Here is a 12,448-nt window from a genome sequence, read left to right as displayed (position 1 = left end):
CAATACATAAGCAAAATAATTCTGCACTAAAATATAAACACTCAAGCTTGATACTGCAGTGCCTTTGTTGTTCAGAATTACAATACAAAATTCCTTCCAACATGCATGCATGTCCAAAGGAACAAGTACTGTGGCAACTACAGCCATTATGAAATACATGAAACATATTCACAGTTGCAAATAGGGACAACCATCAGCCATCAACTGTATAATGATATGACAACAATGAAAATTTGTGCAAGACTGGGACTTGAACCCAGATTTCCTGTTTATCGTGAGTGGTTGCCTTACCATTAGGCTATACGAGCATGCTTGAGGGCTGACAACATTTGGAGTTTGGGTATGGGCACAGAGCATGCTCAGATAGCCTAATGGTAAAGTGAGTGTTCGTGAAAGCAGGAAATCTGGGTTCAAGTCCCAGTCTGTCACAAATTTCCATTATCATAATTCCATTATACAGCTGATGGTTGTCTGTATTCGCAACTGCAAATACATTTCATGTAAACACTCTTTCCAGCACAGAAATCAAAAAATGCACAAATGTTGTGATTCAACTAATTACATTTCTCGTCAACTCCAGCATCTCAAAGAAGGTACATCTCCCAATTCACTGAAGAGGAGCATTATCAGACCAGTGCACAAAATAGAATCAAAGGAGGAAAAATAAAACTGCAGACCAATATCACTGATTCCTGTGCATAGTACAATATTTGAGAAAGTGATGCTGGCACAGCTTAATGACCTTTTTGCAGACAACAGTCTTCTCGTATAAAGATCACAGCACCACAGCAGCTGTCACAGAATTTTTGCACAGTGTCTCTATCTATCAAAATGAAGAAAAAACACTGTGGGATTATTGTTAGATCTCACAAAAACTTTTCATCTGGTAAACCATGTACTTCTCTTGCAGAAGCTGATGTCATGAATATCTCTCTCTCTCTCTCTCTCTCTCTCTCTCACTCACTCACACTCACACACACACACACACACACACACACACACACACACACACACACATTGAGAGGGGGGGATGAAATGATCATATGGAATTTTGAGCAGAGAGACCCCATCTAGTGTTGTTGGGGTTGAGAGAGTGAGAGGAGGGGGGTGGGGGACTTTCATATAATTTCTAATGAAGTCAGCTGTTGTAAAATAGGTGCAACTTCATTTTAAAATTACAGTAACAGTACAAATATGTGCACCCAGCAACACTTAATTTTACTAAATTCATTCCCACCGTGCCCTTCACAGATAGGCAATATCTCCCAGACCTAGTCCGCAAACAGGTCTCCAGTGCAAATTTTATGCACACAACCCCAATCCTCCAACCACCCCCAAAATCAGCCATAAAGGAATGTTCCCTTTGTCACTTTGGTCACTTTGTACTATCACAGACTGGAACAACTGAACCACATCCTTCGTCAAGGCTTTGATTACCTATGATAATGCACTGAAATGAGGGACATCCTGCCTGAGATACTTCCCACACCCACTAAAGTGGTGTTCTGCCACCTACCCAGTCTCTGCAACATCCTAGTCCATCCATAAGCCTCTGCCAATCCCAACCCCTTGCCACAAGGCTCATATCACTGTGGAAGACCAAGATGCAAGACCTGCCAAATCTATCCACCCTGCACTTACTGTTTCAGTCCTGTCACAGGTTTAGCCAGGCCACCTGTGAAAGGAGCCATGCCATTTACCAGCTCTACTGCAATCACTCCACAGCTTTTTGTACTGGTGTGACTACCAATCACCTGTCCACCAGGAAGAAAAGCCACCACCAAACTGTCGCCAAGAGCAAAGTAGGGCAATCTGTGGTACAACATGCAGCTCAACATAATGCATTTGATTTCAATGGCTGCTTCACTATCTTAGCCATCTGAATCCTTCTCTCCACCACCAGCTTTTCTGAACTGTGCAGATGGGAGTTATCTTTCCAAAGTATTCTCCGCTCCTGTAATTATCCCGGCCTCAAACAACAGGAACATATGTCCCCACACCCTCCACCCAACAGTTTCTACCCCCTCTGTCCTACCATCTCTTCCCCATTCTCATCTCCCACCCTGTTTATTTGCTGCCCTCTATCAATGCATCTGCCCATCTTTCCCAGCTCCTCTCCCTTTTTGCTCCTTTTTTCCCCACCTCCTTGCCCCATAATCTCCTCATGCTGTGCCTGTTAGCATTCTAGTACCATACCTAGCACGTAACATCAGACAGCGTTCGTCTCTCCCCCCACCCATACACTACTATCCCCTCCCCTTCTCTGTCCCCTCCAGGTTGCTGCTTGCATCCCACATGATATTTGCATTCTGGCTCGAGATGCTGGAGTTGCCTGTCATGTGTGAACGAAGTGTGCTTGCTTGTGTGTATGAATGGTGTGTGTTCTTATTTGCTGATGAAGGCTGTGGCTGAAAGCTTTATGTGAGTGTCTTTCAATTGTGCCTATCTGCAACTTAACATGTCTTCTTTACAGTAAGTAGCAATCTGTCCTTTCCTACATTGTTGCAAATATTAATAGTATTATCTAGCTGTTATAAAAATATTTACTGTTATATGAACAGAAGGCAGAGAGTATTCTGAAATACACTCTTTTTTGTTGTCTAATACTCTCTTCCTATCAAAAGTTGGGACAATTTCCTGATGCCAAGACCATTCAGAACTTGGGAAATTGTTGACCATCATTTTATAAACCCTCTTTATTACTGCAGAAATTCTATCAAAGATAGAGAGTGAAAATCTCATTCTGCTATCAAAGATTGTTGGATAGTGAACAAGGATATCCTCTGCCTGAGAGCTTTGTAACAAAGAGTACTGTAATAACCTCGTAACTGAGGATCTGCGTAACAATATTATGAAAAGGGAAGTTGCTACTCACCATATAGTAGAGATGGTGAGTAGCAGATAGGTACAACAAAAAGACTCTTACAATTAAAGCTTTTGGCAGTTAAGGCCTGCATCAATAATAGATCACACACACACACACACACACACACACACACACACACACACACACACACACACTCTCTCATGCAAATGCAACTTGCACACACAAGTGCAGTCTCAGTCAACTGAAACCCTACTGCGAGCATCAGCACTAGTGCATGATGGGAGTGGTGACTGGGTGGGGGAAAGAAGGGGGCTGGGGTTGGGGAGGAGGAGGGATAGTATGGTGGGGCTGGTGGACAGTGAAGTGCTGCAGGTTAGATGGAAGGGAGGGGAGAGATGGGGAGAGGGGGGGGGGGGGGGGGAAGTAGCGGAAAAGGAGAGAAATAAAAAGTCTGGGTGTGATGGTGAAATGACGACTGTGTAGTGCTAGAACGGGAACAGGGAAGAGTGTGGACAGGTGAGGACAGTGACTTATGAAGGTTGAAGCCAGGAGGGTTACGGGAACGTAGGATGCATTTCAGGGAAAGTTCCCACCTGCACAATTCAGAAAAGCTGGTGTTGGTGGGAAGGATCCATATGGCAGAGGCTGTGAAGCAGTCATTGAAATGAAGGATATCATGTTTGGCAACTGAATGACCTTCTCCCCCAGGGTTACAATTAACTCTCGTCATGCCCTGAAATGAGAAATGTCCTGCCCACTATCCTTCCCACCCCTCCCACAGTGGTGTTCCACCCTCCACTGAACCTACACAATATACTCATCCATCCTTACACAACCCGTGCTCCCATTCCCTTACCTCATGGCTCATACCCCTGTAATAGATCTAGATGCAAGACCTGTCCCGTACATCCTCCCACCACCACCTACTTCAGTCCGGTCACTAACATCACCTATCTCATCAAAGGCAGGAGGACCACCTGTGAAACCAGTCATGTGGTCTACAAATTAACCTGCAACCACTGTACTGCATTCTATGTAGGCATGACAACCAATAAGCTGTCTGTCTGCATGAATGGCCACCGACCAACTGTGTCCAAGAAACAAGTGGACCACCCTGTTGCTGAACACATTGACAAACATGATATCCTTCATTTCAATGACTGCTTCACAGCCTGTGCCATATGGAACCTTCCCACCAACGCCAGCTTTTCTGACTTGCGCAAGTGGGAACTTTCCCTGCAATGTATCCTACGTTCCCGTAACCCTCCTGGCCTCGACCTTCGTTAGTCGCTGTCCTCACCCATCCAGTCTCTTCCCTGTTCCCATTCCAGCACTAGACAGTCATCATTCAACCATCACTTCCAGTATTTTTATTTCTCTCCTTTTCTACTACTCCCCCCACCCCCCTCCCCACCTCTCCCCTGCCTGCCATCCAACCTGCAGCATTTCACTGTCAGCCACCCCGACCATACTATACCTCCCCTCCCCGCCACAGCCTCCTCCTTATCCCTATCCAGTCACCACTCCCATCATGCACTGGTGCTGCTGCTCGCAGTGTGGTTTCAGTTGCCTGAGACTGCACTTGTGTATGTGAGTTGTGTGTGTGTGTGTGTGTGCGTGTGTGTGTGTGTGTGTGTGTGTGTGTGTGTCATCTATTCTTGATGCAGGCCATAATGACTGAAAGCTTTAACTGTAAGAGTCTTTTTGTTGTGCCTATCTGTGACTCAGCATCTCCCCTACTTGCCAAGTGGCAACTTTCCTTTTCATAATATTGCTACATTCCATCCTGGGTTTCCATTGTTTGAGGATCTGAATAGCTTCTTTTGTCATATCGTATCAAGTTTCAGCAGCACTTGGTGAAGTTTTCTGATTGCTTTTCATCATTTTCAGATTTTCTTTGCACCTCCAATAACATCAAAAAGAAAAAGTGTTAGACATATTTTTTTCTGTACAGACTGACTCTTCGTTATATATTTTTTCAGTTTACAGAAAAATGCAAACTCTTTTGAAGTCAGCAGGATTCAGTCACATATTCAGTCACATATTTACTTCATACAATGACTGCTAGGTGACAAGACAGACATTTTATAAATAAAGTATCTGGACACTTAACAAAAATGTAGTGTAACTACTTACGCAGGAACTGAAGTGTCTTATGCTTGAATGTAACATATCAATATCATTAAATTACATGTTTCTAGAGGTGAACAATTATTTTTGTCTGTTCTCTCTATCATGAATAAAAATATTGGATTCCCTTACCAGAATGTGAGGGCAGAGAGTGGGTTTGCTGAACCCCTCGGGTGTGGTATGGCATCAGTGTCCTCCTTCTCATTCATTGTTGCACTCTGAAAGTCGTAAAATTCTCTTTGTTAGTAACTTAACCCTAATATAAATTTGAAAGTATGTGACCATCCCCACAAAACAAATAAAAAAATGAAAATGGGATAAACACATAAAAATACATCTAAACATTATATTTGCTTTTGTGTCCAACACTTAAGTCCCATTCATCTAAATGGGAATGACAATCTGTAAGAAAAACAATCAAAATGGAGATTGTGTTACTCTTCATTACAGAAATTAAAATTTCTGTTGCAGAAGGTTTCAGAGGCAGTCATATAATTGCGAATAAACAGTGCAAAAGAACTTTCAAGGTCTGTTTTGCCTGTTCCTATAGCTCACTTTGTCAATGATTGAAATGTCATCACTTAGACAATGAATTTTATCAAGTTCACAATGAGCTTAAAAAAGCTATAAAATTACAAGCAGATAGCATGCATAGCCACTACTTACCTTTAGATGGCAACAGTCTAAGTAATGCTACTAGACACATTTAAAAAAGCTATCCTAGCTTTCAGAACTGTTGGTTCCTTGCTCAGGGTGGAAAGAGGAATATATTGGAGAAGGTTGAAGAGGAGGGGTAGATCATTTAGAGGCCAGTATGAAAGGGATGCAGCTGTTGTGAAGTTGAGAGGCTCAAAGTTGAAGAGCGAAGCAGCAGAGGAAGTAGGAGGTCAAAGATACTACATTACTTTTTACTAGGTCTGCATCTTTTACCAGTCATGACTGAACAGATTGTGTCAAATTTTCATTCTTTATCACTGTGACAGTTTCAGTCCAGAGATGACAGAAGGGCAAAGCAAGAAGTAAACATGGAATAAGGGAAAGAGAAATTAATTTTTGACATTGAATGGTGAAGAGCTAGATACAAAGCGGAAGAAAGACTGGGAAAAACCAAAAGTGGTTCCAGAAGAATGCGGTTGAGGAGACAAAGTCAACGGCACTTAAGAGTATATTCCCAAAATAAAGATATAAAAATATAAAATAGTAGAAAAGGAGGTTAAATCTACGGAGGTGTCAGGACGCGATGACATGTTGGTTGGTAAGCTCTCATCTCTAGAGTTCACATAAACTAGTATTGGAGGGTAAGACCTAAGTAGTTCTTGTGATGTAGCAGACACTTGGGGTCCTTGAGTCAAGATGTACAGCATGCTCAGTAACTGGGTGTCCTCAAGGTGGACAGTTCTTCTATGTCCATGTGTGAACTTACCAAGTTTAGTGGTGAATATTCATGTATAAAATGTGACACAATGAAGACATGCAAGTGTGTAAAGATCTGTTGCACAGTCTTTGATGTTGTTGGATTTATCTGTGTTGAGGCAAGAGTAAGTGGTAATGGATGGGCACATAGGGCTGCTGAAGTATCAACTGTTACTGATAACTCTTATATTCCTATGAGCTTTTCATAATCTGTCCATCATGTCAATTTTGTTGTATTATATTATCTAACTAAATAGATTTTTATGGTTTCATTATGTTCAGTTTTTCTCAAGGACACCAGGATACTGTTCGCCTGCAGAGTTCTTTTCAGTATTGTGATTTGTTTTATTGCAGTTTCTGTTATTAGGGATAACACTAGTTCTTCATCATATGCCATAACATAATATTGAGGTTCCTATGTTTATAGCACAATTTCATTTCTTGATTTACAGTACTTCAGATCATGCTCCTATTCACAAATTAGGCTACATTCTAGCTCTTAAAACAAAAGGGTAGGGTAGGGTAAATTCTGCAATCAAAAACCTGTTTAAATTTGAAAAGCACCAATTACCTATCAGGAAAATAGTGTTTCATGGGGTATTTTATTGTATCTACCAAAGTGCACATTTTTGTTAATAGCCACATCAGTGTCTTCTACTATTTTCAATATGGATGTCCTATCTTTAAATTTGTATATCTGAACTGCAGTTTCTTAAGAATTAGAATAAATAACTGTCCCTTCTGAAATTCTACTTGATACTGTGTGACCACACAATCTGCCTGTTCCTAAGCACGCTACCACACTGGGGTGCCACAGCAGATCTGCTGGCAGAGATGCCAGACAGAAGCAAGGGACACAATGGAGCCTCCCGCACCTGGCATCCACCTGAGTGTGGCAGCTCTGCCGGCAAGCCTGCCAGCCTGACAGCACTGCCAGTGGAACACTGGTGGTTTATAGCTGCTCCCGTACCAGGACCTGTCACTCAGCCGTACCTAGTTTTATCCGCTCTCGTGAATGCCATGGGTAGCTTTGACACTGAATCTTTTATCTGGGAGATTCAGATGAGATCAGCAACTTGGGACACTCTATCTCAGAACTATTTGAAATTCAAATGAGAAAAAAGTGTTGGGGTTTACAGGGATCATAAATGAAGGTCAGTTTGGAGACTAAGTCTCTCCACACTACAATCCCGTTCAAACTACATACAATAATGCACTTTCTGGACTCTACCTGGCTGATCGTGGAAACTATTGATCCTCAGTTTCCTCATAGCCTGTTTCTGATGCTCCACTCCAACCACAAGAGCTTTATAACACAGACAAAGCACGTTTACTATCCAGGCAATGTAAATTTTCCTCGAAACCTACTTACAGACCGAAGTAGCACACCTACATCTTCTGCTGCAGCAAGTGATGCTAATGGGCCAGATATATCAGACAAGCTAGAATTATTTTAAGAAAAAAGTATATGTAAAAAAAAGGAGATAGGTTTCAGGCATCTTGTCTAAAACATTTGTAAATTTAATTTCAGTTCATAATAACGAAAAAACTTAAAAGCACTACCATGTATAGTTTACGGTTACAACAAAAACTGTAAATACCACTGTAGACAGCAAATTGCTATCTACCAAGTACACGAGTCACGAAATCTGTTCCTCTTGTGAGATCACTTTTCTTAAAACAGTGACCTTTTTGTCAATTAATATCGGGAGACTTCAACTACCTCGTCAAATGAACTGAATGACTATCTCACGATAATAGTAAATTCAGCACCGTAATTTCTTAAATCATTATAAAGCGTGTCAAATAATCATTTAATGTCACGATCAGCGATGAAGGGATGAGCCCAGGACTTCTTTTTCTGCATTCCCTATATATTTCGAACTTGCGCACAAAGCTTGTGGCTCTTCTACTGAGCAGAGACTTCAGGCCTTCCTCCGGCGTCTCGTACGGCCAGCAGACCTGCCGTGACGTCCCAGTGCGGTAGGGCCCTAAGGCCTAATTAGAAGTGATACAGAATGAATTGTGACTTGACTGGTAACAATGACAGTCCCTGCTACAGCTGAACCACCTTTATCTACTTTCTCACACATAAAATGGCCCTACTTGCTCTAACAAGCTTTTTTAGTTATCTCTGAGTTCCAGTATCAACCGTGCTTTATTTGATATGCGCGGTATACTTTCACTGGCGTTCTTCCACAGTATCGTAATAACTGTATTTCTACAATCTGCCTTGCAAATTTTTCAGGACTGGAATTACATTTTCGTTTTCAAGACTGGAATTACATTTTCGTATGTCTTCTCATCTCGATGGTCTGGCAGAAAATATTTTATCTATGCAGCCATAATTCCCCACATTGGTTCCTCTTAATTCTACCTTTTTTTAATTTCGTGCTTAAACTTCAGAAGGACAGGTTGGCACAGCGAAACTGACAGTCCTCCAAAAACTGCAAGTGTTAAACCTGTAGCTCAGTGATCAGCAAGGAAATTAGAGACTTTCAATGTTTTAGCATGTGTCAGAGTTCATGTAATAACTGCAGTCCCGAAGAAAGCAGGGGGTGATAGGTGTGAAAATTACAGAACTATCAGTTTAATAAGTCATGGTTGCAAACTACTAACACAAATTCTTTACAGAAGAACTGAAAACCTGGTAGAAGCCGACATCACAGAAGATCAGTTTGGATATCGGAGAAATTTTGGAACACGCAAAGCGATACTGACCCCACGACTTTTGGCCCTGAGCACTATGGGACTTAATTTGTAAGGTCACCAGTTCCCTAGAACTTAGAACTACTTAAACCTAACTAACCTAAGGACATCACACACAACCATGCCCGGGGCAGGATTCGAACCTGCGACCGTAGCGGTCGCGAGGTTCCAGACTGTAGCGCCTAGAACCGCCCTGCCACCCTGGCCGGCTCCCACGACTTTTCATAATATTGAAAATACGTAATACATAATAATAATAATAGTAATAATAAGAAGAAGTAAGGCCTACTTCCACTGTTCTTCCACGACACCAGATGCTTGAGCAATGCAGTTGATGTTCAAAGGCAGAGCATACGTCTGTTTACACGAGGGTTCAACGTGGATGAACACACCATTGTTGTCTACTGTGACAACGTTTAAAAACTGCAGTAATATTATGATTAGCTACAGAAGGGTTGTTCTCGAATTCTTTTTTATTTACTTAGCAGATCGCACCAATCTAAAACTTGGGAACAACAAAAATACTAGCTGGAGGGGCAACACAATTACATACCCCCTCCATCTTTTTTTTTGCTTGCTTCCTCTGTTGTCACCTCTCGCTCCAGTACTCAGCCAGCAGACATCGGAAGCATTCCGTCAAATAGCACTTGCTTCCCGACTTTTATGCCACAACAAAGTAGCACCAAAACGGTATTGTTGAACATGAGGAAACTTTGTATGAGACCCCTATGTGAAGCAACCAAGCGCACCGTTTCCATATAAACCGTGTTAGCGACAAGTATCTGTGTAGTAGTAGTAATTTCATCACGAGTTGGGTGAATTGCTGTGCTTCTCTCGGTTAATTCTTAATCCAATCAAGTTTTGCGCCCCCTCCGTGCCTGAACCCTCAGCTACGCCATTAGCAGAAGTTTATCTTACTAGCCCTTCAGCATTACTAGTATACTGTTATAGTTAAGATTTGTAAACATGGATGACTGCAAGTGAAGCGACTGCCCGGATGACCACCCAAGAGATAGACAATTTGTTCCAGTACATTCACGGAATGATGCTCACAAACAGAGGAAACTCCAGTCAGCCGAATAATAATAATAATAATAATAATAATAGTTACAAGAAATAACCATTTATAGGAATTGAATAGGTTTTGCGATAGAAATTAATATTTGGGAATGTGAAATAAGTTAGAGTAAATCAGTTTCAATAAATTTACAACACTTTACACTCTGGTAGGGTATGGCATTGCTGAATGTCCTATTTGTAGCAGTGCTCTAAATTTGGGATAACTTACAATTACATGAAGCTTGGCTTCAGTTGCTTAAGGAAGCGTTCTTATACAGGCCCTTTATTAAATGGTCGCAGACAGATGTGCGCCGGCATAGACAGCAAATAACTATCAATATTATGAGATTTATGATTAAATAGACGAAATGACATAATGACAAACCTATCACCACAAAAATCCATCATCGCTTGCAAAATGGAAATCACATACTTGTGTGTAAATCTCTGGCTGGGTTGTACACGTTCCAAATTGTTAATGAAAAGACAAACAACATCCGGGTTGTTATCGAATGTTTCGAGTGTTCCTTTCGTCTACGGCCACGTGTATATTGGGACACAGCCAGTGCAGCGCAATGTAGATTTCTAATGGGGCAATCTAAACTGAGCCGCCCCTGTTACCTGTATTTGGCTGCGGGGGTCTTACGAAGATGCCACAGATTCCTGCCCCCTGCGAAGCTACAGCTATAGTCCAATTAAAATTAGGTGGCAGTTGATGTCTGTCACTTGCCACTACAATGTTGCAACATCGGCTATATGCGATACACAACCATGGCGCGTCACTTCACAAATGCTGTTAATGTGCTACGCGAAGCAGTGTTACAAGCGGCCGCTGCGAGGTAGGGCCTACGTCGGAAATGCGAGATGATCTATCGACAGCTATTTTTAGGTGACCAATGACTGAACCGCGACAGGCGACGCTTGTAGTAGCCATGAATTCAACTCATGTCCTAACCACAACCTCGTGAGTGCAATGTATGCGTGAAAACGGCGGTCATCAATCTGCTGCAGAACTAAAATCACGATCGCTTTGTTCACGATGGTTAAAGCTAACCTCTACGAACAAACTGAAGACAGAAAAGTTTCAATGCTAAAGGCAAACTATTTCTCACTTGATATCATTTGTTACGTGAAATTATCCTCACACTGACTAGACGAGCTGCTGCGTATCAACCAATGAGCAGTCCTGGTCGGCACTTGGTTGCAGACTATAGGCGACACATGCAGATTGAAAAAGGAACGATAGGAAGAAAAATAAGGACAAATAAAAAAGTCAATAGGCTGATGAAAATCACGTGGGAAAGTATTAGATACAAAAAATTCATTTAAAACATTTCTTTGTGTAAAAATAATAGTCTTTTGATTAGATTTAGAAATAAAAAAATCCGCTATATCGACGAGATTCGTATCGACAACCTTCTAAAATGGAAGCTTTTACGCTAACCACTCCTCTACTGCAGTGCGCTGCATTATAACGTGCTGAAATACGAAATAAAAGGTTCAGATCTAGGAGTCGTGATCAAGACACATCAAGAAGAAAGCTGTATAAGGAACTGGAAATAACTTGCACAACTGTTCTGGCGGTATGGCAACGGCGAACGGTTCGGGCATGACACTGAGCTTTCTGATAGGAAGAAACCAGCTAACGCGTCATGTAGATAATTTTAATTAGACTATAGCTGCTACGATGTCAGAAGAACTGATGTAATTACTTTTGTTTTTGGTTTTTTCTTTTTAAGTGCATAATGAAGCTCTTATATCCGGCACGAGCCACGTAATCTTTTCCTTAATTTCCAAAGGCCTTCTAACTACTCTTTATCCGATTTGCCAACAACCTGAAAGTATATTCAGCCATATGTCGTGCTCGAGACAATCCGTAATTCAACACTGTTGCTATAGTCATTAGAAAGAGCTGTTGAAGAATCACATTGTATTCTCAAGGAATCGTTATGCTTCATCTCGCACTAGAACCGAACCTAAGACGTAACTTTCCTTTGATTGTGTATTTGATCTGATACTTGATTTCGTAACGGTTATAGTATATTTCCCGTCTACTGCGTCGCAGCAATGTGAAAAATATGGAATACAGACGCGCCGTCATGCTCACAAACGGGCGGCGCAGAACACTGAGGAGTGGAGCAGGGTGTTGGCAGGTGCGTAACAAATGGTACAAATGGCTGTGAGCACTATGGGACTTAACAGCTGAGGTCATCAGTCCCCGAGAACTTAGAACTACTTAAACCTAACTAACCTAAGGACATCACACACATCCATGCCCGAGGCAGGATTCGAACCTGCGACCGTTGCGGT

General features: G+C 41.8%; 1 protein-coding gene across 1 annotated transcript in view; it reads right to left on the bottom strand.

Moving 5' to 3' along the window:
* The window catches only part of LOC124593679 (probable multidrug resistance-associated protein lethal(2)03659), a 283,510-nt gene that overhangs the window by 203,230 nt on the left and 67,832 nt on the right, over positions 1 to 12,448 (bottom strand). Inside the window, exon 2 of the mRNA XM_047131975.1 lies at positions 5,090 to 5,175. Coding sequence (XP_046987931.1) covers positions 5,090 to 5,166 — 77 coding nt within the window. The 5' untranslated portion in view covers positions 5,167 to 5,175. The remainder of the gene's footprint in view (positions 1 to 5,089; positions 5,176 to 12,448) is intronic.

The sequence above is a fragment of the Schistocerca americana genome, chromosome 2 (genome assembly GCF_021461395.2).
Source record: "Schistocerca americana isolate TAMUIC-IGC-003095 chromosome 2, iqSchAmer2.1, whole genome shotgun sequence".
Classification (NCBI taxonomy): domain Eukaryota; kingdom Metazoa; phylum Arthropoda; class Insecta; order Orthoptera; family Acrididae; genus Schistocerca; species Schistocerca americana.
Note: the sequence above shows the minus strand (reverse complement) of the source record. Positions and strands in the feature narration are given on the sequence as shown.